This window comes from Geotrypetes seraphini, chromosome 1, assembly GCF_902459505.1.
Source record: "Geotrypetes seraphini chromosome 1, aGeoSer1.1, whole genome shotgun sequence".
Classification (NCBI taxonomy): domain Eukaryota; kingdom Metazoa; phylum Chordata; class Amphibia; order Gymnophiona; family Dermophiidae; genus Geotrypetes; species Geotrypetes seraphini.
This window is the reverse complement of record NC_047084.1, coordinates 503080752-503105988: the sequence shown is the minus strand read 5'-3', so window position 1 is coordinate 503105988 and position 25237 is coordinate 503080752. Positions and strand designations below refer to the sequence as shown.

General features: G+C 45.9%; 1 protein-coding gene across 1 annotated transcript in view; it reads right to left on the bottom strand.

Annotated features, from left to right (window-relative positions):
- Nucleotides 1–23155, bottom strand: part of GOLM1 (golgi membrane protein 1) — a 242290-nt gene extending 219135 nt beyond the window's left edge. Inside the window, exon 1 of the mRNA XM_033927763.1 lies at nt 23008–23155. Within this exon, the coding sequence (XP_033783654.1) occupies nt 23008–23040 (33 nt within the window). The 5' untranslated portion in view covers nt 23041–23155. The remainder of the gene's footprint in view (nt 1–23007) is intronic.
- Between the last annotated feature and the right edge of the window lie 2082 nt (nt 23156–25237).

The following is a 25237-nucleotide window of genomic DNA, read 5'->3' as shown; positions in this document are numbered from 1 at the left end:
CGTCTATCTTAACCTCAGTTGTCCTACACCAGCATTCTTTAATGCAAGGCTTGAGGGTCAGTGGTTATGCCCATATTCATACTCTGATTCTTCCCTCTCTCCTTAAAGAATGACATGGAGTTGGTTTCCTGTGGTTACCCGCTGGGATGGGAACAGTGATGAATTCTGTCCCCATGCTATTCTTTATGCAGTTGGCCCTTCAGCAATATCACTTACAAGAACGTTAAAAAAAAACAAGCCCAAGAATTGAACCTTGAGGCACATCACTGGTAACATCCCTCTCCTTGGAGCAGTCTCCATTGACCATTACCCTCTGTTGCCTTCCACTCAACCATTTTCTGACCCAGTCCATCACTGGGGCTCATACTGAAGGCATTCGGTTTATTTATTAGATGCCTGTGTGGAACAGTGTTAAAGTGGAAAAGTGATAAAATCTAAATATATCACATTTAGCGCTCTCCCTCTATCCAATTCTCTGGTCACTCAGTTAAAGAAATTGATCGAATTTGCCTGACAAGACCTGCCTCTAGTGAATCCATGTTGCCTCGGGTCCTATAATCCACTGGATTCTAGAAACTGCATTAAGCACAGTTACTTACCGTAACAGGTGTTATCCAGGGACAGCAGGCAGATATTCTTTACGCATGGGTGACGTCACCGACGGAGCCCCCGGTACGGACCTTTTTACTAGAAAGTTCTAGTTGGCCGCACCGCGCGTGCGCGAGTGCCTTCCCGCCCGACGGAGGAGTGCGTGGTCCCCAGTTAGTATAAGCCAGCTAAGAAGCCAACCCGGGGAGGAGGGTGGGACGTAAGAATATCTGCCTGCTGTCCCTGGATAACACCTGTTACGGTAAGTAACTGTGCTTTATCCCAGGACAAGCAGGCAGCATATTCTTTACGCATGGGTGACCTCCAAGCTAACAAAGAGGGAGGAGGGATGGTTGGCCATTAGGAAAATAAATTCTGAAGTACAGATTGGCCGAAGTGCCCATCCCGTCTGGAGAAAGCATCCAGACAGTAGTGAGTAGTGAATGTGTGAACTGAGGACCAGGTGGCCGCCTTGCAGATTTCCTCTATGGGTGTGGAACGGAGGAAAGCAACAGAAGCGGCCATAGCTCTCACCCTGTGGGCCGTGACAGCACCGTCCAGTGACAGACCGGCCCGAGCATAACAGAACGCGATGCAAGCTGCAAGCCAGTTGGATAGCGTCCGTTTAGAGACCGGGCGACCCAAACGATTCGGGTCGAAGGTCAGGAAGAGCTGAGGGGACAAGCGGTGAGCCCTTGTACGATCAAGATAGTAAGCCAGGGCACGCTTGCAATCAAGACTGTGCAATGCCTGTTCCCCGGGATGTGAATGAGGTTTCGGGAAGAAAACAGGCAACACAATGGACTGGTTGAGGTGAAAAGCTGAGACCACCTTGGGGAGGAACTTTGGATGGGTGCGCAGAACCACCTTGTCATGATGAAAAATAGTGAACGGTGGATCGGCAACTAGTGCATGAAGCTCACTAACCCTCCTGGCAGAGGTGATGGCAATGAGGAAAAGCACCTTCCATGTCAGAAATTTGAGTGAAGTTGTGGCAAGTGGCTCAAAAGGAGGTTTCATGAGGGCAGACAAAACCACATTCAGGTCCCAGACGACCGGAGGAGGCTTCAGAGGTGGTTTGATGTTGAAGAGGCCCCTCATGAATCGGGAAACCAGAGGGTGAGCCGTGAGAGGTTTTCCGAGGACAGGCTCATGAAATGCCGTGATGGCACTGAGATGGACTCTGATTGAGGTAGACTTGAGGCCTGCGTTGGACAGGGAGAGCAAGTAGTCCAGAACAGTTTCCACCGCTAAAGAGGTGGGATTGTGATGATGACGGAGGCACCAAGAGGAGAACCTGGTCCACTTCTGATGGTAACATTGGAGAGTGGCCGGTTTCCTGGAGGCGTCCAAAATGAGACGGACAGGCTGAGATAGATTTCCTGGAGAGGTCAGCCCGAGAGAAACCAAGCTGTCAGGTGGAGCGAAGACAGATTGGGATGTAGTAGAGACTGATGCTGCTGTGTAAGTAGAGTAGGAAACACAGGGAGAGGAATGGGTTCCCTGGAGCTGAGCTGAAGCAGGAGGGAGAACCAGTGTTGACGAGGCCACCGGGGAGCTATGAGGATCATGGTGGCTCCGTCCCTGCGGAGTTTGGATAAAGTCCGCAACATCAGAGGTAGAGGAGGAAAGGCATAGAGGAACCGATCCGTCCAATCGAGAAGGAATGCATCCGGGGCCAGACGGTGAGGAGAGAAGAGTCTGGAGCAGAACTGGGGCAGCTGATGGTTGTGAGGGGCTGCAAATAGGTCCACTTGCGGAGTGCCCCAGCGAGCAAAAATGGAGAGGAGCGTGGGAGGATCCAAAGTCCACTCGTGAGGTTGCAGGATGCGACTGAGATTGTCGGCCAGGGAGTTCTGTTCGCCCTGGATATAGACAGCCTTGAGGAAGAGACTGCGGGCCGTGGCCCAGGTCCAAATGCGAAGAGCCTCCTGACAAAGGAGGCGAGATCCGGTGCCGCCCTGTTTGTTTATGTAGTACATGGCGACTTGGTTGTCCGTGCACAGGAGCAGAACCTGAGGACAAAGAAGGTGCTGGAAGGCCTTGAGAGCGTAGAACATGGCTCGTAGTTCTAGGAAATTGATGTGATGTAGACGCTCCTGTGGGGTCCAAAGACCTTGGGTGCGTAGGTCTCCCAGGTGAGCTCCCCATGCATAAGGGGAGGCATCCGTGGTGATGATCATGGAATGCGGGGGCAGATGAAAAAGAAGGCCCCTGGAAAGATTTGAGGAGTTCAACCACCATTGTAGAGATCGCTGAAGAGACGATGTCACAGAGATGGGATGAGAAAGGAGATTCGAGGTCTGTGACCACTGGTTGGCCAGAGTCCATTGAGGTGTCCTGAGGTGGAGTCGTGCCAGGGGAAGCACATGCACCGTCGAGGCCATGTGGCCCAGGAGGACCATCATCTGTCTGGCAGGAATGGAGTAATGAAGGAGCACCTGACGACACAGGCGGAGCAGATTCCGCTGACGGTCGGAGGGGAGAAACGCCCTCATTAGTGTGGCGTCGAGAACTGCTCCAATGAATTGAAGGTGCTGTGTGGGAAACAGATGCGACTTGGGGTAGTTGATCTCGAACCCCAGAAGATGGAGGAGAGAGATGGTATGATGGGTGGCTTGTAGCACAAGCGGAGACGTAGGTGCTTTCACCAACCAATCGTCCAAGTAGGGAAACACCTGAAGGTTGTGAGACCTGAGGAAGGCCGCCGCCACAATGAGGCATTTGGTGAACACCCTGGGTGATGAAGCGAGGCCAAAAGGTAGCACTTTGTACTGATAATGGCGATGGTGCGCCTGGAATCGGAGGTAGCGACGTGAAGTTGGATTGATTGGGATGTGAGTGTAGGCCTCTTTGAGGTCCAGGGAACATAGCCAGTCGTTCTGAGAGAGATGAGGGTAAAGCGTGGCAAGGGAGAGCATTCTGAACTTCTCCTTGACTAGACACTTGTTGAGGTCCCTGAGATCGAGAATGGGACGTAGGTCTCCTGTCTTCTTTGGAACTAGAAAGTAACGGGAGTAGAATCCCCGGCCTCTTTGTTCCGGAGGTACTTCTTCGATGGCATTGAGAAGAAGGAGGGATTGGACCTCCTTCAGGAGGAGGGGGGTTTGAGTTGAAAGAGAAGCAGACTCTACGGGAGGATTGTCTGGTGGAAGAGTCTGGAAGTTGAGAGAGTAGCCGTGGCGGATGATGTTGAGGACCCACTGGTCCGATGTGATGACCTCCCAACGGCTGATGAAGATGTGGAGCCTGCCTCCGATTGGCTGAGGAAGAGGCAATGAGGGTGGAAGACTGGCTAAGCCCTGGAGAGAGAAGTCAAAAGGGCTGAGAAGGTTTGGCAGGAGGAAGAGGCTTGGCAGGTTGATTAGACTGTGCACGAGCCTGGGTGTGTTGGTGTTGGCGGGCCCGCCTAGGTTGCTGCGAAGGTGGGTTGAGCGGCCTAGCGGAGAACCTGCGCTGATAAGAAGTCTGCGGTCGGTAAGGACGAGCAGGAGGAGCCTTCTTCTTTGGTTTAATGAGAGTATCCCATCTGGTCTCATGGGCGGAGAGTTTCTGTGTGGTGGTATCCAGGGACTCTCCGAATAATTCGTCTCCCAGACATGGGGCGTTGGCTAGTCGATCCTGATGGTTGACGTCCAGATCAGAGACCCTGAGCCAGGCCAGGCGGCGCATAGCCACAGCGATGGCAGATGCACGGGAGGTGAGCTCAAAAGAGTCATAGATAGAGCGCACCATAAATTTTCTCAGTTGAAGCAGGCTGGAGATGTGCTGCTGGAAAAATGGAACCTTGTGCTCCGGCATGTACTTTTGCATGGCGGAGAGTTGCATTACCAGATGTTTTAGGTAGAATGAAAAATGGAAAGAGTAGTTGTTTGCCCTGTTGGCAAGCATGGCATTCTGGTAGAGCCGCTTGCCAAACTTGTCCATAGTTTTGCCCTCTCTGCCAGGAGGGGTGGAGACATAAACACTAGAGCCCTGAGTCTTTTTTAAGGTGGACTCCACCAGGAGAGATTCATGGGGCAGCTGGGGTTTATCAAATCCCGGGATTGGAATAACCCTGTAAAGGCTATCCAGTTTACGGGGCGCCCCAGGAACAGTCAGTGGATTCTCCCAATTTTTATAAAAAGTTTCCCGTAGGATGTCATGCACGGGCAACTTTAGGAACTCTTTAGGGGGTTGATCGAAATCTAATGCCTCCAGGAAAGCCTGTGACTTCTTAGAGTCAGATTCCAGAGGCAAAGATAAGGCCCCCGATAACTCCCTGAGGAATTTAGAAAAGGAAGATTGCTCAGGTTTAGATGTGGTATCGGGGGCCGAAGGCTCTTCGTCCGACAACGATGCATCCTCCTCGGTACCGAGGGGGGATTCTTCCCAGAGGTCCGGGTCTCTGACATCGGTGTGCGTGTGTCGAGAGACTGGAGTGGAAGGCTCGGTATGGTGAGTTTTAGACCGAGACTTGCCTGAGCGTACCGAGACGGTACCGGGGGATGAAGACCTGTGTCTGTCTCGGTCCCGGGAAGAACGGTGCCGGTCAGGTTCGCGGGAAGACCGGTGTTCCGTTCGGTCCCGAGGAGGATCGGTCGTCATCAAGGCGACAGCCTCGGCATGGGCCTGGAGATGTGGCGCCGAGAGAATGGGCATGGAGGAGTCCATAGGTACCGATGGCGTGGATACCGGTTGGACGGTGCGGGGCTCGGGCCGGTCTGGTACCGAAAGCAGCGGAGCCAGGATAGAGGGCAAGAGCTGTTTAAGTTGCTGTTGGAGTTGTTCCTGCAACTTATCCTGGAGGATGGCCGCAATGCGGTCATCCAGGGGTGGCACCGGAACCACTTTTTTCTGCTTTGGTTCCATGGGTGCCGCTCTACGCTCCGGCGATGAGGAGGCCGATGACGAGGCACTCACCGATATCGGAGCGGAGCGCTTTTTGGTTCGGCGTGGAGCCGAAAGAGCTGGTGTCGCCACCGAGGTGGGAGGACGCTCAAGGGTGGAAGGCTTCTTAGCCGGCTTACCTGGCGCCAGTGGCGCCGATGTAGTTTCAGGCGGTGTCGAAGTGGTCGGTGCCGATTTCGACGGTGCCGCAGTTGAAGAAGTCGAGTCCATAGTCGGGCCGGTGCCGAACAGTAGACTTTGCTGGATTTGACGATTCTTCAAAGTGCGTTTTTTAAGAGTGGCACAGCGGGTGCAGGAGTCCGCCCGATGCTCAGGTCCCAAGCACTGTAAACACCAATTGTGTGGGTCAGTGAGGGAGATCGGGCGTGCACACCGCTGGCACTTCTTAAAACCGGGCTGCGGGGGCATGAATGGAAACACGGCCTCCGCAAAATCAAACCCCGAGGCCTGGATTGTGACAACAGGCCCCGCCGGGGCAAGAACGAAAAACGAAGCAAAAAGAAAATATATATATATTTTTTTTTTAAATGAAAGAAAAAAGCACCCGAAGGTGAATAAAAACGAAAAAGAACGCGAGCGGGAAGGCAAAAAGAGGATTTCAACGGAGTTGAAAAACGCACGTCTTCTTCGCTCCGCGGAAACGAAGAAACTGGGGACCACGCACTCCTCCGTCGGGCGGGAAGGCACTCGCGCGGTGCGGCCAACTAGAACTTTCTAGTAAAAAGGTCCGTACCGGGGGCTCCGTCGGTGACGTCACCCATGCGTAAAGAATATGCTGCCTGCTTGTCCTGGGATAATTCTCTGTTTTAAAAACATTTCCATTAATTTCCAAACCACAGAAGTTTAGACTTTTCCACTTCTTCCTATCACTAATATACTTTAAAATGTCTTGGCCCTCCATTTAACCATGTTGGCTATTTTTTTTTTCCATATGCAACTTTGCTTTCCTGACTACTTGACCAGCCTCCCTCAACTTTTCCAGATATTGCCTGCTTTCCTCTTTCTGTGATCTCTTGTAGTTTATGAAAGCTAATCTTTTTCTTTACTTTATCAGCTACTACTTTTGAGAGCCAAAGCAGCCTTCTTTTCCTCTTAATTTTACTTACTATTCTTACAAAATGATTTGTTGCCCTTACAATAGCTCCTTTCACTTTTGTTCACTGCTTTGCTACTTCTAGAATGTTCCCATCCAGACAATTCCCTGACATCATCCCTCATCAGAGCAAAGTTAGGGCTTTTTTTTTAAGTTTAGAACCTTCACTTTTGAATGAGCCCTTTCTACACCTGTTTTAATATTAAACACCATGCAGTGATCACTGAATGCAAAAAACAACAGACTGTGGATGTGGATGTCCTGAAGGATGATTTTTATTCACTCTTCACAATAAAAATACAAATAAAAGTCTAAATTAGAATTACACGTATGATTGTCCTGTACGTGTGTTTGAGATACGATTCATTTTATCCATAGCTCAAGACACGTACATCATTTTGCTCATATTTTTATCTTTGTACCCTACATCATCTGGTATGTATATAGTTTTCTTAGAACATTTTTACTGTCATATCATGACATTCACCAGTGCTTGTTCCCACATCTATAAGTGCACATCATGCACTATGGAATTTTCACTGGCTAGTCTCGGTACTCTCCATTCATTTACATTCTTTTCCTTCTAATGTCTGTTGTTGTCCTTTGCCACTTCAGACAGCATGGTTATGCTTGGCACTTCTCTAATTCTTATTTTGTGGTCAAGGTCAGATATCAATCTTGTGGTCTTGGTACTTCTTTAATTCTTTTTATCTTATGGTCAAGGTCAGTCATCAAATTTGCATGCATATGGTTGGCATCACAGTCACCTTCACCTCATTTTTACTTCTCATTTATCTTTCTTATTTCATTTCATTATATCTTATCCCCATTAGGACCCCTGAGGAAGGCAGTCTTGCCGAAACATGGACCGTGTAGGGTCCGTCAGGACAATCATAAGTGTATTTCTAATTTAGACTTTTATTTATATTTTTATTGTGAAGAGCAAAAAATCATCTTTCAGGACATCCACAGTTTGTTGTTTTTATCTTTGGATAGTTTTTACTATGGATCATTGGGTCTCCTTATTTGTTTGTTTTTTGTTATCACTGAATGCCACATGACCACTCTCCAGTCTCTCTCTCTCACTTCTTTCTCTGGTCTGTCTTCATCCACACACCACCTCACCTCCCTTCTCCCCCCTCCCCCCCCCCGTGATCCTTCAAATTTGCTGTGGATTCCCAGCAGGAACTAGTACAGTCTGCCTCCAGCCAGTCCTGTGACCTTCCCTCCCTCTACCCTATCCTACATCCTCTGATGCAACTTCCTATGGGCAGGATGAGAAAGAAGGCAGGCCCAGGCTGCTGCCGGGCAACCCATAGCAAGTTTGAAGGACAGCGTGTGGTGGGGATGGAAACCGATAGGGAGAGATGCCAGAGCCACAGAGGGGTTGAGGGGAAGAAAGAGAGAGATGCTAGACAACAGGGGTGGGAAACAAGGAAGCCATGAATGAGAGAGAAGAGCACTGTTGCCAGGTAGCCTCAGGCTTTTGGCCAGGCTCATCCAGTGCTAGTTATGCCCTGACAGAAAGACTCAGGTGTAATCTAATTAAGTATTTCTTTATGAAAAAAGATTGGTAGTATCTGAATACAAGAAAGCATGGGACAAGCCTAGGCAGACTGCTCTACATTAAGTATAATGGTTTGCGTCCTGCAGTTGTGTGTGCTAAAATCCTTCCTGCGACCAAAATTATTTAACACAAAGAATTCTGCACTAAACTTTAAGAAATCCACTTCTCTAAGGAAGTATGATTTAATACATCAGCAGTGTTTACTTTCTAAAAATAACCAATGAAAAGGTGTAACGTTCAACAACCAAATCTGCTTTACAGATGAAAAGTTACTAGATACACAAATCATAACAACCTAAGGAAACAGTTGTTCAACAGGTTTAACTACATTTCATTCTCAGTGAGAATAACCAACATTAAGAATGACGTTATCATTCTTGATCATGAAGATCAAAAACACTTTAGAAAAATACCAAACCCGTTCAAAATTAGAAATAAAAAAATAGCAACACTATCCTATATTGTTTACGTATCCCAATGGGTTTCTATTACATAACACAGGAGTAAGGCACTCAGACCCAGATTCTCAAAACTTTAACACTGTCGCTAAACTGTTTTCCAGCAGTTTAGTCTGTAAGCAGTTTAGCAACGGATTATCAAAAGGGATTATCTCCCTCTTTAGCAAGGATTCTAGCAGTCTCCGACACTGACATGCAAATGGGCTCTTCAACATTGAAATGAGCCCTCCGGTGGATTCTTAAAAAATGCCGAGCCATTTTTAAAAAGTGGCGTCGGCTTTTAGTGGCTAAAAAATGCAACTGGTCCAGGGATGCCGGTCGGTGTCAGAGACTGCTAGAAAAGCCATCTGCAATGCCCAACCTTTTCCAATCCTCCTCCCCCAGCAGCAGGAGAGATGCCCACTCTCTCCTGCTGCACTAAAAACCTTCCTGCCACTAACCCAACTCCCCGCAGTGGGAGAGATGCCCAGCAGGTCTGTGTCCCTCCCAATCTTCAACTTGGAGAAAAAGGGGGCAGTGGGGGGTTTTTTAGTTGCCAGTTGCAGGAAGGTCTTGTTAATTGCTACTTGTTGTTAGTTGCAGGAAGGTTTTCAGTGCAGAGGGAGAGTATGGGCATCTCTCCCACTGCAGGGGGGAGGGGGTCGGGTCAGTCGCAGTGAGGTTGTGTGTTGCTGTGTTTTTGTTTGGGGGATTTCTTTTACGGTGTTGTTGACAGCAGCATTTTTTCTGCATATGTGCCCAATTAGGAAATCTTTGCTGCTGTCTGTCGACCTCATTTCCATGTGCGATTTTTAAAGAATGTCTTGGGTTTTTGAATTCGGTATCCAAACCGCTGTGTTAGCAGACCGTCGCTTTTTAATGCGGGTTTTTGAAAATCTTGCCCACATATATTCATTGCAAGTTCTCAGTGTTCAATTTGATTCCAGTGACAACACAAGGCTGATACCTTAGGCGATTATTCAGCTGCGAATTCCCACCGAAGCAAGTTCTGGTCCTATTTCTCTGCTCCAAAAGTCCAACATTTTCAGTTTCATTAACTAACTCTCCCTTCCCCCATAGTCCAGCTTCTCCCCTTAACTTAAGAGCATAAGAATAGCCATATTGAGACAAACCAATGGTCCATCTAGTTCAGTATCCTGTTTACACAGTGGCCATTCCAGGTCACAAGTACCTGGAAAAATCCTAAATAGTAGCAACATTCCATGCTACTGATCCCAGGGCAAGCAGTGGCTTCTCCTCTGTCTGTCCAAACCTTTTTTTAAACCCATCTATGTTAACCGCTGTTACCACATCCTCTGGGAACGTATTACAGAGTTTAACTATTCTCCGAGTGAAAAATTATTTCCTCCTATTGGTTTTAAAAGTATTTCCCTGTAACTTCATTGAGTGTCCCCTAGTCTTTGTAATATTTATGGAGAAAAACAAACAATCAAACAAAATATCGATTCACTTGTACCTGTTCTACACCCCTCAGCTGTCTCTTTTCCAAGTCAAAGAGCCCTAACCTCTTTCATCTTTCCCCATACGAGAAGAGTTCCATCCCCTTTATCATCCTGGTCGCTCTTCTTTGAACCTTTTCCAAGTCTACTACATCTTTTTTGAGAAACGGCAACCAGAACTGAACACAATACTCAAGATGAAATTGCACCATAGAGCGATGGAGGCATTATATTCTTAGTCTTGTTTATACAATCTCTTTTCTAATACAGTAAAACCTTGGTTTGCGAGCATAATTCGTTCCAGAAGCATGCTTGTTATCCAAAGCACTCGTATATCAAAGCAAATTTCCCCATAGGAAATAATGGAAACTCAAACGATTCGTTCCACAACCCAAAAACTTTAATACAAAATACTATACGTACTTGTATTGAAAGACCTCACTCATTTAGAACAGTCACTACACTCCTGAAGCATCATAGAGAAGAACCATTGGCTCAGTTGTGATGATGTGACACATGTGTACTGTATGTACTTGTATTGCAAGACTTTGCTCGTTTAGGACAGTCACTACACTCCTGCAGCGTCAGAGAGAGAAAAACCATCGGCTCAGTTGTGATGTGTGTATATTGTATGTACTTGTATTGCAAGACATTGCTTGTATATCAAGTTAAAATTTAATAAAATGTTTTGCTTGTCTTGCAAAACACTTGCAAACCAAGTTGTTACTGTAATTCCTAGCATCCTGTTTGCTTTTTTGGCTGCAGCCACACATTGGGCAGAAAGTTTCAGTGTATTGTCTACAATGACACCTAGATCTTTTTCTTGAGGGCTGACCCCTAAATTCAAAACCAATCTTAAAACTTTCCTATTCCAAGATGCCTTTAATAAATCTTAATCTTTTCTAACCTCTTATATACTCACTCTAGCCCCAAATTTCTCTTATATTCCTGCGCATAACTCTTATACCAAGCACCCTTTCCCTTTATGTCCTATCCCCCCCCTCTATCTCATTTCCTCTTATATTATGTAACTTTTCCCTGCCTTCCCTTTTTTTCCCTCACAGTCACGTCTGTCTGTATATGTCTAATATGTTTTCACTAACTTTCCTAACACACCAATAACTAATTCTTACTCTCCTATTTTAAACAAATTGTTTTTAAATTGTTAACCGGTCAGATATTTGTTTTATGATCGGTATATCAAAAACCAATAAACTTGAAACTTGAAACTTGGACCCTAGCATCTGGTAACTATGATTTGGATTATTCTTCCCAATGTGCATCACTTTACATTCATCCACCTTAAATTTCATCTGCCATCTGGATGCCCAGTCTTCCAATTTTCTAAGGTCTGCCTGCAATTTTTCACAGTCTGCATGCATTTTAACAACTTTGAACAGTTTAGTCTCATCTGCAAATTTAATCACCTCACTCATAACATAACATTGTGCTTATTGACCGCATAACCAGAAGTTCAACGCGGTTTACAAAAAGTTATAAAAGTAAACATGTTACATGAAATAAGATGACTCGTTAAACAGTCAAATATTTAGAAAAAAGATAGGTTTTCAATTGTTTTCTAAAATGGCCATAGGAATGGGTAGTAAGCAACAATATTCGGAATTCGTTGTCATGAAGAGCTGCCTGAGATGCCAAAGTATGATTCAGAAATTTCTTACTCCTGCAACCCTGGACTCACTGTTCCAATTTCCAGATCATTTATAAATATGTTAAATAATGCCAGTCCCAGTACAGATCCCTGTGACACTCCACTACGTACCCTCCTCCATTGAAAAAAATTGGCCATTTAATCCTTCCCTTTCTAGTCTCCTGTCTAGCATCCCTTTCCCTCTCCTTACCCTCCAGGTGGTCAGCATTTTTTCTCACCTCCTTCCATAGTCTAGCCCTTCCCCTTCCTTTCCCTATCACTCTAGTCCAGGGGTGCCCAAAAGGTCGATAGCAATCAACCAGTAGATCGCGAAGGCAACGCAAGTCAATTGCGGAGCCCATCCTGGGCTACGTGATAGACTCGCGTTGCCTTCACGTTCTCCCTGCTTCCCGATGCTGTAAACAAGACAGAAAAAGAGCCGGGCCCACCAGCCTTCTTCCACCCCCCTCCCCCGACATCAATTCTGACATTAGAGGCAGTTCCGGGCCAGCCAATCGCTGCCTGGCAGACCTGATCTTCCTCTCCGATGTCAGAATTGACATTGGGGGCAGTCTGGTGGGCCCGGCTCTTCTGTTGTCCTGTTTAAGGCCTCGGGAAACCAGGGGAGAGCTCAGAACTCAGCAGCAGTGGCTTGGGGGCCTGTTCCCCAAATGGAAGTAGCTTGGGGGGGCAGGAAGAAAGAAAGACATAGAAAGAAAGGGAGCAGGCAGGGAGACAAAAAGAAAGGGGGTGGCAGGGAGACAGAAAGAAGGGAAAAAAGAAAGAAGGGACAGGGAGACAGAAAGAAAGGGGGCATGGAGAGAGAAAGACAGAAAGAAAAAGAAAGAGGGTAGGGAGATAGACAAAGAAAGAAAGGGGAGGGGGCATGGAGACAGATAGAAAGAAGGGGAGGTGGCAGAGAGAAAGAAAGAAAGGGGAGGGGGCAGGGAAAGAGGAAGACAAAGTTGGGGGGGAATGAGGTCTAGAAGAGAGGAAGTATACAAGAGGCTGAAAGAAGAGAAGAAATATTGGAAGCATAGTCAGAAGAATAAAGTGCAACTGGAGACTCATGAAATCATCAAACAAAGGTAGGAAAATGATTTTATTTTCAATTTAGTGATCAAAATGTGTCCGTTTTGAGAATTTATCTGCTGTCTATATTTTGCACTATGGCCCCCTTTTACTAAACCGCAACAGCAGTTTTTAGCGCAGGGAGCCTATGAGCATCGAGAGCAGCATGAGGCATTCAGCGCAGCTCCCTGCGCTAAAAACTGCTATCGTGGTTTAGTGAAAAGGGAGGGGGTATATTTGTCTATTTTTGTATAGTTGTTACTGAGGTGACATTGCATAAAGTCATCTGTCTTGACCTCTTTGAAAACCCCCATAATATAAATGATAATTAACATTTTCTCTGCGTACAGTGTGCTTTGTTTTTTAAAATTTTATTGTTGGTAGATCATTTTGAAAGTAGTTGCAAGCCCAAAAAGTATGGGCACCCCTGCTCTAGTCCCTGCAGGGTGATCAGCACCTATCCCATACCCAGCATCTCCCCTTTCCCTTTGAGAGTAACATAAAAGTAACATAGTAGCTGACGGTAGATAAAGACCTGAGTGGTCCAGTCTGCCCAACCATACATGCTCCATAAATTAATTATTTAGTTTAAATGGTTCTTTTTCTTAGATATTTCTGGGCCAGAAACCCAGAACCCTGCCCGGTAGTGTGCTTAGGTTCCATCTACTGGAGTCTCCATCAAAGCTCACTCTAGCCCATCTCAACCATCCCAGCTATCAAAGCCCTCCCAAGCCTGTCCTCAACTGAATGTCCATATACGGGATACAGGTTGTGCAAGCCTGCCCAGTACCGGCCTTAGTTCCTTCAATATATACCCATTATTTTCTGATTAGAGATCCTCTGTGTTCATCCCACACTTGTTTCAACTCAGTCACCGTTTTCTTCTCCACCACCTCCCTTGAGAACACATTTCACAAAACAACCACCTTCTTCGTAAAGAAGAATTTCCTAACATTACTCTTGAATCTACCACCTCTCACCCTCAAATTATGCCCTCTGGTTTTATCATTTTCCTTTCTCTGGAATAGATTTTGTTCTACGTTAATACCTTTCAAGTATTTGAACGTTTGAATCATATCTCTCCTATCCTCTAGGACAGTGTATCACAAACTGTGTGCCGTCATCACATTGATGTCATGCACTTCCGGGATGCCTCAAGCCACGGCCACTACGTTTAGTGTGCTATGGCTTGACAAAAGTTTGCGGGACACTGCTCTAGGGTACATATTCAGGGCTTCCAGTCTCTCCTCATACATCTTCTGGCACAAACCTCCTACCATTTTCGTCATCTTCCTCTGGACCACTTCAAGTCTATGTCCTCAGAATATTGTGTTTAGTTTTGGAGACTGTATCTGGCGAAGGATGTAAGAAGACTTGAAACGGTCCAGAGAAGGGTGACGAAAATGGTAGGAGGTTTGCGCCAGAAGACGTATGAGGAGAGACTGGAAGCTCTGAATATGTATACCCTAGAGCAGGGGTGCCCAACGCGTTGATCGCGATCGACCAGTAGCTCAGGAAGGCAACTCGAGTCGATCGCACTCGTGTTGCCGTCCTGATCTACGGGCCGATCAGCCTTCCTCTCCAGTGTTCTCCCTAGGGCCTTTTAGCTGGGCGGTCCGCCCAGCTGTCATCTGCCGCTGCTGAACATTAAAAACCCCCCCAAAAAAACCGGCTTGGAGATTTCAGCCCCTAGCGAACTTATGCTCCGGGCTCTAACGTGTGCGTGCAGGCTTCTCTTCTCTTCCCTCCGAAACTGGAAGTTATGTCCGGGGAGGGGGGGGTAGAAGGGAAGCCTGCACGCACATGTTGAGAGCCCTGAAGCAAGCGTTCGCTACGGGCTAATGCGGGAGACAGGTTAGTGAAGCATTTGTTCTTGTTCCTGCCGGGTCCTGCCTACTTTCTGTTTCCGCGAAGGCAGGACCCGGCAGCATTTCCCCCAATAGGTTGATCACGATCTTGGGCTGATCAGCCTTCCTCTTCCCGACGGCAGAATTGACCTCGGGGAGAGGAATGCTGGTTGGCCGAAGCAGGGAGAGCTTGGGGCCTGTTATTGGTGGCGTTTGGGTCCTGGTCCCCGATGGCAATGGCAGTGGCAGTGGCTTGGGGGAGGGCAGGGAGAAAGAAAGAAAAAGAGCAGGCAGGGATACAGAAAGAAAGAAGAGAAATAGAAAAAAATGAAAGGGAGGCAGAGAGAAAGAAAGGGCATGGAAGAGGAAGGAAAAGTTGGGGGGAAGGAATGAGGTCTGGAGGAGAGGAAGCATACAGGCTAAAAGAAGGGAAGAAAGATTGTATGCACAGTCAGAAGAAGAAAGTGCAACCAGAGACTCATGAAATCACCAGACAAGGTAGGGAAAATGATTTTATTTTAAATTTAGTGATCAAAATGTGTCTGAATTTATATCTGCTGTCTATATTTTACACTAAGGTCCCCTTTTACTAAACCGCAATAGAGGTTTTTAGCGCAGGGAGCCTATGAGTGTCGAGAGCAGCACTGGGCATTCAGCGCAGCTCCCTGCGCTTAAAAACTGCTATCGTGGTTTAGTAAAAAGGGAGGGGGTATATTTGTCTATTTTTGTATGGTTGTTACTGAGGTGATAGTGCTTAGAGTCATCTGCTTTGACCTCTTTGAAAAACCCTGGAATAGGAATGATGATTAACATTTTCTATGCATACAGTGTGCTTTGTGTTTTTTTTTAATTTTATTGTTGGTAGATCATTTTGACTTGGTCATTTAAAAAGTAGCTCGCAAGCCCAAAAAGTGTGGGCACCCCTGCCCTAGAGGAAAGGAGGGACAGGGGAGATATGATTCAGACGTTCAAATACTTGAAGGGTATTAACGTAGAACAAAATATTTTCCAGAAAAAGGAAAACGGTAAAACCAGAGGACATAATTTGAGGTTGAGGGATGGTAGATTCAAGAGCAATGTTAGGAAATTCTACTTTACGGAGAGGGTGGTGGATGCCTGGAATGCGCTCCCGAGAGAGGTGGTGGAGAGGAAAACGGTGACTGAGTTCAAAGAAGCGAGGGATGAACACAGAGGATCTAGAATCAGAAAATATTAAATATTGAACTAAGGCCAGTACTGGGCAGACTTGCACGGTCTGTGTCTGTATATGGCTGTTTGGGGAAGGATGGGCTGGAGAGGGCTTCAATGGCTGGGAGGGTATAGATGGGCTGGAGTAGGTTTTGACGGAGATTTTGGCAGTTGGAACCCAAGCACAGTACTGGGTAGAGTTTTGGATTCTTGCCCAGAAATAGCTAAGAAGAAAAAATTAAAAAAAATTAAATTCAATCAGGTTGAGCAGACTGGATGGACCATTCGGGTCTTTATCTGCCATAAGAACCGCAATCTCCGGATCAGACCTTCGGTCCATCAAGTCCGGCGATCCGCACACGCGGAGGCCCAGCCAGGTGTACACCTGGTGTAATTTTAGTCACCCATATCCCTCTATGCCTCTCGTAAGATGTGCATCTAGTTTGCTTTTAAATCCTAGGATGGTGGATTCCGCAATAACCTCCTCTGGGAGAGCATTCCAGGTATCCACCACCCGCTGCGTGAAGCAGAACTTCCTGATATTTGTCCTCCCCAGCTTCAGTCCATGTTCTCTTGTCCGTGTCACATTGGACATTGTAAATAACTTATTTTCCTGCTCTATTTTGTCGATTCCTTTCAGTATTTTGAAAGTCTCGATCATATCCCCTTGCAGTCTCCTCTTCCCAAGGGAGAACAATCACAGTCTCCTAAGTCATTCCTCGTATTCCAAGTTCTCCATACCTTTTACCAGCTTCATTGTTCGTCTCTGCACCCTCTCCAGCAGCTTTATATCTTTCTTTAGGTTTGGAGACCAATGTTGGACACAGTATTCCAATTGTGGTCTGACCATTGCTCTATAAAGCGGCATTATAACCCTCTCCGATCTACTCGTGATTCCCTTCTTTATCATGCCTAACATTCTATTTGCTTTCTTTGCCACTGCCGCGCATTGTGCCGACGGTTTCAAGGTCCTGTCTATCAGTACACCCAGGTCCTTTTTTTGTTCGCTCTTACCCAGAGTTGCACCTGACATTTTATACTCGTGTTCCTTGTTCTTTCTGCCTAAATGCATTACTTTGCACTTTTCCACATTAAACTACATCTGCCATTTCTCTGCCCATTTCTCTGACACAAGTCACTCTGGAGTTCCTCGCTTTCCTTCTGCGATCTGATTGCCCGGCATAGCTTTGTGTCGTCTGCAAACTTGATGATCTCACTGGATGTTCCTTCTTCTAGGTCATTGATGACAATATTAAATAAGATGGGCCCAAGTACCGAGCCCTGGGGCACATCGCTAGTCATTTTCTCCCAGTCTGAGAACTTCCCATTTATGCCCACTCTCTGCTTTCTGTTCTCCAGCCATTTGTGTATCCATCTTAGTCATCTGCCGTCATCTACTATGTTACTATGAAAAAACATGATTTAATTACAGAACTGATATGGTTGTGGAAGGTTAGTTTTTTTTAAATCAAATACAACCCCTAGGATTTTTATAGAGTCAACATGGTCCAGGGGAGAGGTATCGAAAAGAATTGAAGAGTTCAGCGCTATTCCCTCTTTCCAGGGGAAGAACATTTTTTTTTTGTTTTTATGCGTTTAAAGCTAGCATATTTCCTTTCAGCCATCTTGGTCGCTCTTCTTTGAACCTTTTTTAGTTCCACTACATCTTTCTTGAGATAAGAAGACCAGAAATGAACGCAGTACTCCAGGTGAGGTTGCACCATGGAACAGTACAGAGGCATTATAACATTCTTATCTTCTTAACCATCCCTTGTTTGCTTTTTTGACCGCCACCACCACACATTGTGTGGCAGGTTTCATCTACAATGACACCCAGATATTTTTCCTGGGAGCTAACCCCCAAGGTAGACCGTAGCATCTGGTAACTGTGATTTGGATTATTCTTCCTAATGTGCATCACTTTGCATTTGTCCACATTAAATTTCATCTGCTACTTAGACGCCTAGTCTTCTAATTTCCTAAGATTTGCCTGCAATTTTTCACAGCTTTGAACAGTTTAGCGTCATCTGTAAATTTAATCACCTACCCAACGTTCCAGTTTCCAAATCATTTATAAATAAGTTAAATAACACCAGTCCCTCCCAATACAGATCTCTGCAGCACTCCATTGTTTTACTCTCCTCCATTGAGAAAAATGGCCACTTAACCAATTTCTGATCCATAATTAAACCTTGGGAGAGAAGGAGAAATATTGATCTAGGGGGCTGGGACGGGCAGGACAGATACTAGATCATGGAGCGAGAGGAGGAAACAGCAGGAAAGAGATTAGGAGCAATGTTGGACCATAAAGGGGAGATGACAGATTGTGGAAGAAGGGACAGGAGTGAAGAAAGATGGAAGAATAAAAGACAGGGAGATGTTAGTCCATGAAGGGGAGAGTTAGAAGATGCTGAGTTAGAAGACTGGAAAGGGGAGATATACTGGAAATTGTGGAATCTAGAGAGACGGGGTGATGACAAGAAGATGAACGAGAGGAGGATAATAAGTACAGAGGTAGAAATATGGTAATGAGGAGTGGAGAAGCAGATATTAAGTACAGAGGAGAAATTTGATAATGAGGAGTAGATGAAAGAAGGGAATAGAAGAATGCGGAGCGTGCGAGATGGGAAATGGGAGAGCTAGCGCATGAGAGATGAAAAGTTGATATGTAGATGAAAAAGAAAGAAGGAAAAGAGTGAAATTTGAGTGGATGGAGCCCTCCTGGAAGCAATGGGGGCTGCATCTAGGTGGGTGCAGCCTTCCTGGAAGCAAAGACCTGCTCTATCCTCCTTTGCTTAATCCCAGCCCCACGGGTGAACTGTAAGTGAGGGGGCCAGAACAGGGCAAAGAGCCAGACATAACAGGTCAGCATGGGGGTTTGTCCCATACCAAAACCAGAAGTGGCTGCCAAATGAAAATTACACTCTGGTCTTAAGGTGGTACAGTACTTTAAAGATCCAGAGAATCCTGCTTTTACACCACCAGAAACCAATCAATTTATTAAAATTACAGCAACTTAAAATCACCGCTCTATCTACCGCTTATCCATCTGGGAACAAATGACCTGGCCAACAACTCCACACTTGCAGCACAGAAAGCTTTTCGGGAGCTTGGTGAGGGCGTGAAACCTTTTGTAAAGACTTTAGCTTTTTCTGAAATACTGCCTGCATATGGAAAAGGAGAGCAAAGAATGAAAAACACAGAGGACTTTAATAGATGGCTCAGAGCCTGGTGTCATCAAGAAGGCTTCAGGTACATAGGAGGATGGGGAAATACATGGAAGGACAAGAAGCTATATTGCACTGATGGGCTACATATTACTACAGCAGGAAAAAGAAACCTTGCAGAGAAATTTAGACAATATTTTTCTAGGCATTTAAACTAGAAGGTGGGGGTGGTGTATGTAGAGACCACCCCCGGCAAAAGAAAAGATGTGATAGTAGTAAAGGCTGCAACAAAAGCAATATCAGCAACTCATTTCTTAGTATTGCAGCGGAAAGTGAAACGACACAAAAATCCATACGAAAAAGGAGATTATCGCTGAAAAATAGCTGGAAAGCGATGACCACAAATGCTCGCAGTCTAAGCAACAAAGTTCATGATCTGCAAGCCCTAATATTAGAGGCAGATCTAGATATTGTTGCTATCACAGAGACATGGTTCAGTGAATCACATGGATGGGATGCAAACATACCGGGATATAATCTTTTTAGGAAGGACAGAGATGGTCATAAAGGTGGAGGAGTAGCTCTCTATGTAAAGATCAATATCCAAGCGACCGAAATGCAAGGGACCTGGGGAGAGGAAGAAGCGATATGGATTGCTCTGAAAAGAGAAGATGGAACTTCTATCTACGTGGGTGTAGTCTACAGACCTCCGACTCAATCGCAGCAAATTGATAAGGATCTGATTGTGGATATCCAAAAGTTTGGAAGGAAAGAGGAGGTTCTGCTGTTGGGAGATTTCAACCTGCCGGATGCGGACTGGAATGTTCCGACTGCGGAATCGGAAAGAAGTAGGGAGATTGTGGATGCCTTTCAAGAGGCTCTGCTCAGACAAATGGTGACGGAACCCACAAGGGAAAAAGCGATATTGGATCTGGTCCTCACAAATGGAGAGAGTATATCTAATGTTCGAGTGGGTGCTCACCTGGGTAGTAGCGATCATCAAACGGTTTGGTTTGATATAACGGCTAAAGTGGAGAGCGGCCGCACGATACTTAAAGTCCTAGATTTCAAACGTACGGACTTTAATGCAATGGGAAAGTACCTGAAGAAAGAGCTGTTAGGATGGGAGGACATAAGAGAAGTGGAAAGACAGTGGTCTAAGCTGAAAGGAGCGATAAAAATGGCTACGGACCTTTATGTGAAGAAAATCAATAAAAACAAGAGAAAAAGGAAGCCGATATGGTTCTCCAACCTAGTGGCTGAGAAAATAAAGGCGAAAGAGTTGGCGTTCATGAAATATAAAAAAACCCAAGAAGAGGAGAGCAGAAAGGACTACAGGGTGAAACTGAAAGAAGCCAAGAGAGAGATACGTTTAGCGAAGGCACAGGCGGAAGAACAAATGGCTAAAAATGTAAAAAAGGGAGATAAAAATTTTTTCAGATATATTAGTGAAAGGAGGAAGATAAAAAATGGAATTGCTAGGCTAAAAGATGCTGGGAACAAATATGTGGAGAGTGATGAGGAGAAAGCAAATGTGCTAAACAAATACTTCTGTTCTGTGTTCACAGAAGAAAATCCTGGAGAAGGACCGAGATTGTCCGGCAAAGTTACACGAGAAAATGGAGTAGATTCTGCGCCGTTCACGGAGGAGGGTGTTTATGAGCAACTTGAAAAACTGAAGGTGGACAAAGCGATGGGACCAGACGGGATCCATCCCAGGATACTAAGGGAACTCAGAGAGGTTCTGGCGAGTCCTATTAAAGACTTGTTCAACAAATCTCTGGAGACGGGAGTGATTCCTGGGGATTGGAGGAGAGCGGATGTGGTCCCTATTCATAAAAGTGGTCACAGGGATGAAGCAGGAAACTACAGGCCGGTGAGCCTCACTTCAGTTGTTGGAAAAATAATGGAAGTGTTGCTGAAAGAAAGGATAGTGTATTTCCTTGAATCTAATGGGTTACAGGATCCGAGGCAACATGGCTTTACAAAAGGTAAATCGTGCCAAACGAACCTGATTGAATTTTTTGATTGGGTGACCAGAGAGCTGGATCAAGGACATATGCTAGATGTAATTTACTTGGATTTCAGCAAAGCCTTTGATACAGTTCCTCATAGGAGGCTGTTGAACAAACTTGAAGGGCTGAAGTTAGGACCCAAAGTGGTGAACTGGGTCAGAAACTGGCTATCGGACAGACGCCAGAGGGTGGTGGTTAATGGAAGTCGCTCGAAGGAAGGAAAGGTGACTAGTGGAGTCCCTCAGGGTTCGGTGCTGGGGCCAATCCTGTTCAATATGTATGTAAGTGACATTGCTGAAGGGCTAGAAGGAAAAGTGTGCCTTTTTGCAGATGATACCAAGATTTGTAACAGAGTAGACACCGAAGAGGGAGTGGAAAATATGAAAAAGGATCTGCAAAAGTTAGAGGAATGGTCTAATGCCTGGCAACTAAAATTCAATGCAAAGAAATGCAGAGTAATGCATTTGGGGATTAATAATAGGAAGGAACCGTATATGCTGGGAGGAGAGAAGCTGATATGCACGGACGGAGAGAGGGACCTTGGGGTGATAGTGTCCGAAGATCTAAAGGTGAAAAAACAGTGTGATAAGGCAGTGGCTGCTGCCAGAAGGATTCTGGGCTGTATAAAGAGAGGCGTAGTCAGTAGAAGGAAGAAGGTGTTGATGCCCCTGTACAGGTCATCGGTGAGGCCCCACTTGGAGTATTGTGTTCAGTTTTGGAGACCGTATCTGGCGAAAGACGTAAGAAGACTTGAGGCGGTCCAGAGGAGGGCGACGAAAATGATAGGAGGCTTGCGCCAGAAGACGTATGAGGAGAGACTGGAAGACCTGAATATGTATACCCTAGAGGAAAGGAGAGACAGGGGAGATATGATTCAGACGTTCAAATACTTAAAGGGTATTAACGTAGAACAAAATCTTTTCCAGAGAAAGGAAAATGGTAAAACCAGAGGACATAATTTGAGGTTGAGGGGTGGTAGATTCAGGGGCAATGTTAGGAAATTCTACTTTACGGAGAGGGTGGTGGATGCCTGGAATGCGCTCCCGAGAGAGGTGGTGGAGAGTAAAACTGTGACTGAGTTCAAAGAAGCGTGGGATGAACACAGAGGATTTAGAATCAGAAAATAATATTAAATATTGAACTAGGCCAGTAACTGGGCAGACTTGCACGGTCTGTGTCTGTGTATGGCCGTTTGGTGGAGGATGGGCTGGGGAGGGCTTCAATGGCTGGGAGGGTGTAGATGGGCTGGAGTGGGTCTTGACGGAGATTTTGGCAGTTGGAACTCAGGCACAGTACCGGGTAGAGCTTTGGATTCTCGCCCAGAAATAGCTAAGAAGGAAAAAAAAAAAAAATTTAAATTGAATCAGGTTGGGCAGACTGGATGGACCATTCGGGTCTTTATCTGCCGTCATCTACTATGTTACTATGTTATGTTACAAAGTTCTGGCTAAACCTCATGACCCTAGGTCAGGATCCGACAGAAAAGCTTCTGTGCCAATCTAAAGAACTACCATTTGACCCGAACACGGCCGAAGGGCTACCACATCATGTATTGGGCTAGCCAGGTATGCAGTCTGCTATTAAGAGAGACAGAAGAAAGCTCCCATAACCAAAGCCTCAGGGAGGAGGAGGAGGAGGGGGAGGAGGAGGGGGAGGAGGAGGGGGGGGAGGGGGGGGAGGTTCCTCGTGATTGTTGATTTAAATATCTTTGTTTCGCCTTTCTACGCCCTTTACGCGTTGCCAGCGGTATTCCCCCAAACTAGCCGAGCCGAACATGCAGGGTTGAGGCTGCTGTACTCGGGGACACTAGGTGCGAAAGAAACCAGCCAGCCAGCGTTACAGCGGCGCCCAGAATAACCTCTGGCTCCGGACACTTGTAGCGCCGGCAAACAAGAACACAGGACAACAGCGGGGCTGCTCTTTCTTTCACTCTCTCCCTCCCTCCCGTTCCTGTCTGTCTGAAATTTCTTTTTAAAAAAAAAAAAAAAGAAGCCCAAGACAAATAAAGCAACAAAGCTGCACCACTTCACACTCACCCCGGCTCTCATCCCGGACAAGCAGAATACCATCCCATACCATGCCTCGCCCCACCCCCACCAGCCTAATTGAAGAAGGGAAAGGAGGGGCAGAGTAGCCGGCCCTAAGGGGCGTGGCCAAAGGCGGGTTCACAAGCGTCCTATTGGGCAATGCCCGGGCAACAGCTCCCTGCTTCCTGCTGTAAGGGTGGGGGGATCATCCTGGAGCGCAAACATGTAGGGGAAGAGGGAAAAAAAAAATTATGATAACTTTATTGATATGACACTATTTCAGGTGTTATCAAAGTGGATATAAGGCAGAGGTGATAGTTCACGACAGTAAAACGAAAATTACAGTCCATAGAGAGGACAATAACGCGGATAACCACGCCAGTTCCCGGGTTTTGATACCCAGAGTGGCAAAGTTATCTACTAGGGGGAGCTGAAATGTTTTCAGCCCAACCGAGAGGAACCCGGTAAAACCAGGATTTGCAGGATTCTCAGGATCTCCAGGATGTAGGGCAGACCACCTTAAGAAAAGATTGCTCATTTTTAATGACAGCAACAGGCTGGCTTTCAGTGGGGAATTTCTCTGTAAAGTCCCGCCCCCTATGATGCAGTTCTATTCTTCTGTGAGTGGGCTTGGCAGAAGACAATGATGTCAGCAAAATGGGAGGGGACTTCCTGCAGAATGACAGAAAATAAGTCAACAGGAGAAACTCAAGCCATGAAACTTTACAAGTTATTTCACATATTCAAGCCTAAGTTCAAACGCACTTGGTACATAGCTAGTAAACAGCAGACCTGGCTAGACAACTACATCAACGGGGCGCATTTCGGAAAGAAATTAAGACGGCACTGTTCGACAGATTTATCTCCTAATCAGATACCATTTTAAAACTAATAACACCATACTGTTAACTTTGAGAAATATGTGTATTTTTACTATTTGTATTCTATAATTCGCTGATTGTCGCTGAAATACTGCTCTGCTGCTTCAATCACCTCCAAATCACTTGAAAATTGTTGCCCTTTCTCAAACTTTTTGTAAGGTTTGGAAACAGAAAGTAGATGGAGCAAGATCTGGTGAGTAGTAGGGTAGGTAGTCTATGCGCTGAAACATCCATCCTTTTGCCAGCCTTGTGAGCAGGTGCAGTGTCTTGCTAAAAGAGACCTCCTTTCTACAGCGTCCCTCTCCTTATTTCTGTCAATACCTCCTTTAATCAGCACAGCAAGTTATAGTACTGTAGTATTCTGCATTAACTGTTTGGCCCATTGGAAGACAGTCAGTCATTACAACACTTTCCTGATTCCAAAACCCTGTGACCATGACCTTTCCTGCTGACTTTTGGGTCTTGAATTTCCTTGGCCTTGGAGAACCTGATTACCACCATTGCATGCAGTGGTGTAGCAGGCTTAGGAGGCAGCCACCAGCGCCCTCCTCTCCAACCCCTACTCCTGCACCAACCCCCCTCATCTTTCTCTCTGTCCCCACTTGCACTCTCCCTTCCCACCCCCGCACCTCTTAAAATCTTTGCCAGTGCGAGCAGCTTCTTCAGCCTGCTGCTTCCACTGGCTTTCCCTCTGATGTCACTTCCTGGCCCTGTGACCCAGAAGTCTAGCCAGTCTATGTCTAAATTTAAACCCTTTGGCAAGAGGGTCTGCCAGTTATATATGAAGCGTTGTTCTTTTTGGAGTAACATTAAAGATTCAACTCATTTTTTACAATTTATCGAACAGTGTTCTGAACGGACATTCTCAGCGGATTCAATTTTAGTAACTGCTGATGTAGTGGCATTGTACACCAATGTACCTCAGCAGGAAGCATTGAAATTAGTTAAAACTCAGTTGCTGAAATTGAATTTCACAAATCTCAGGAGATGTCTGCTAAGCGATTTGGCTGAAATAGTCATTTTTAATAACTATTTCAAATTTGAGAGTGAAATATACCTCCAAACGAAGGGAGTGGCCATGGGAGCCACAGTGGCTCCCACGTTGGCCTGCCTATATATGACTCAGTATGAGGAAACACATGTTTATAATTCACCTTATTTTCAATTCGTTTCCATATTTTTTGTGTGGAGTGGTGGTGAAGAGGCTTTAAAGAATTTTTTAGAAGATCTTAATCAGAAAGATGTCAACATCGCATTCACGTACAAATCAGATAAAGATCAAATAACTTTTTTAGATATACAGATCTTCAAATATAATGAATATATCTCCACCACTCTCCACAAAAAAATGTCAGACC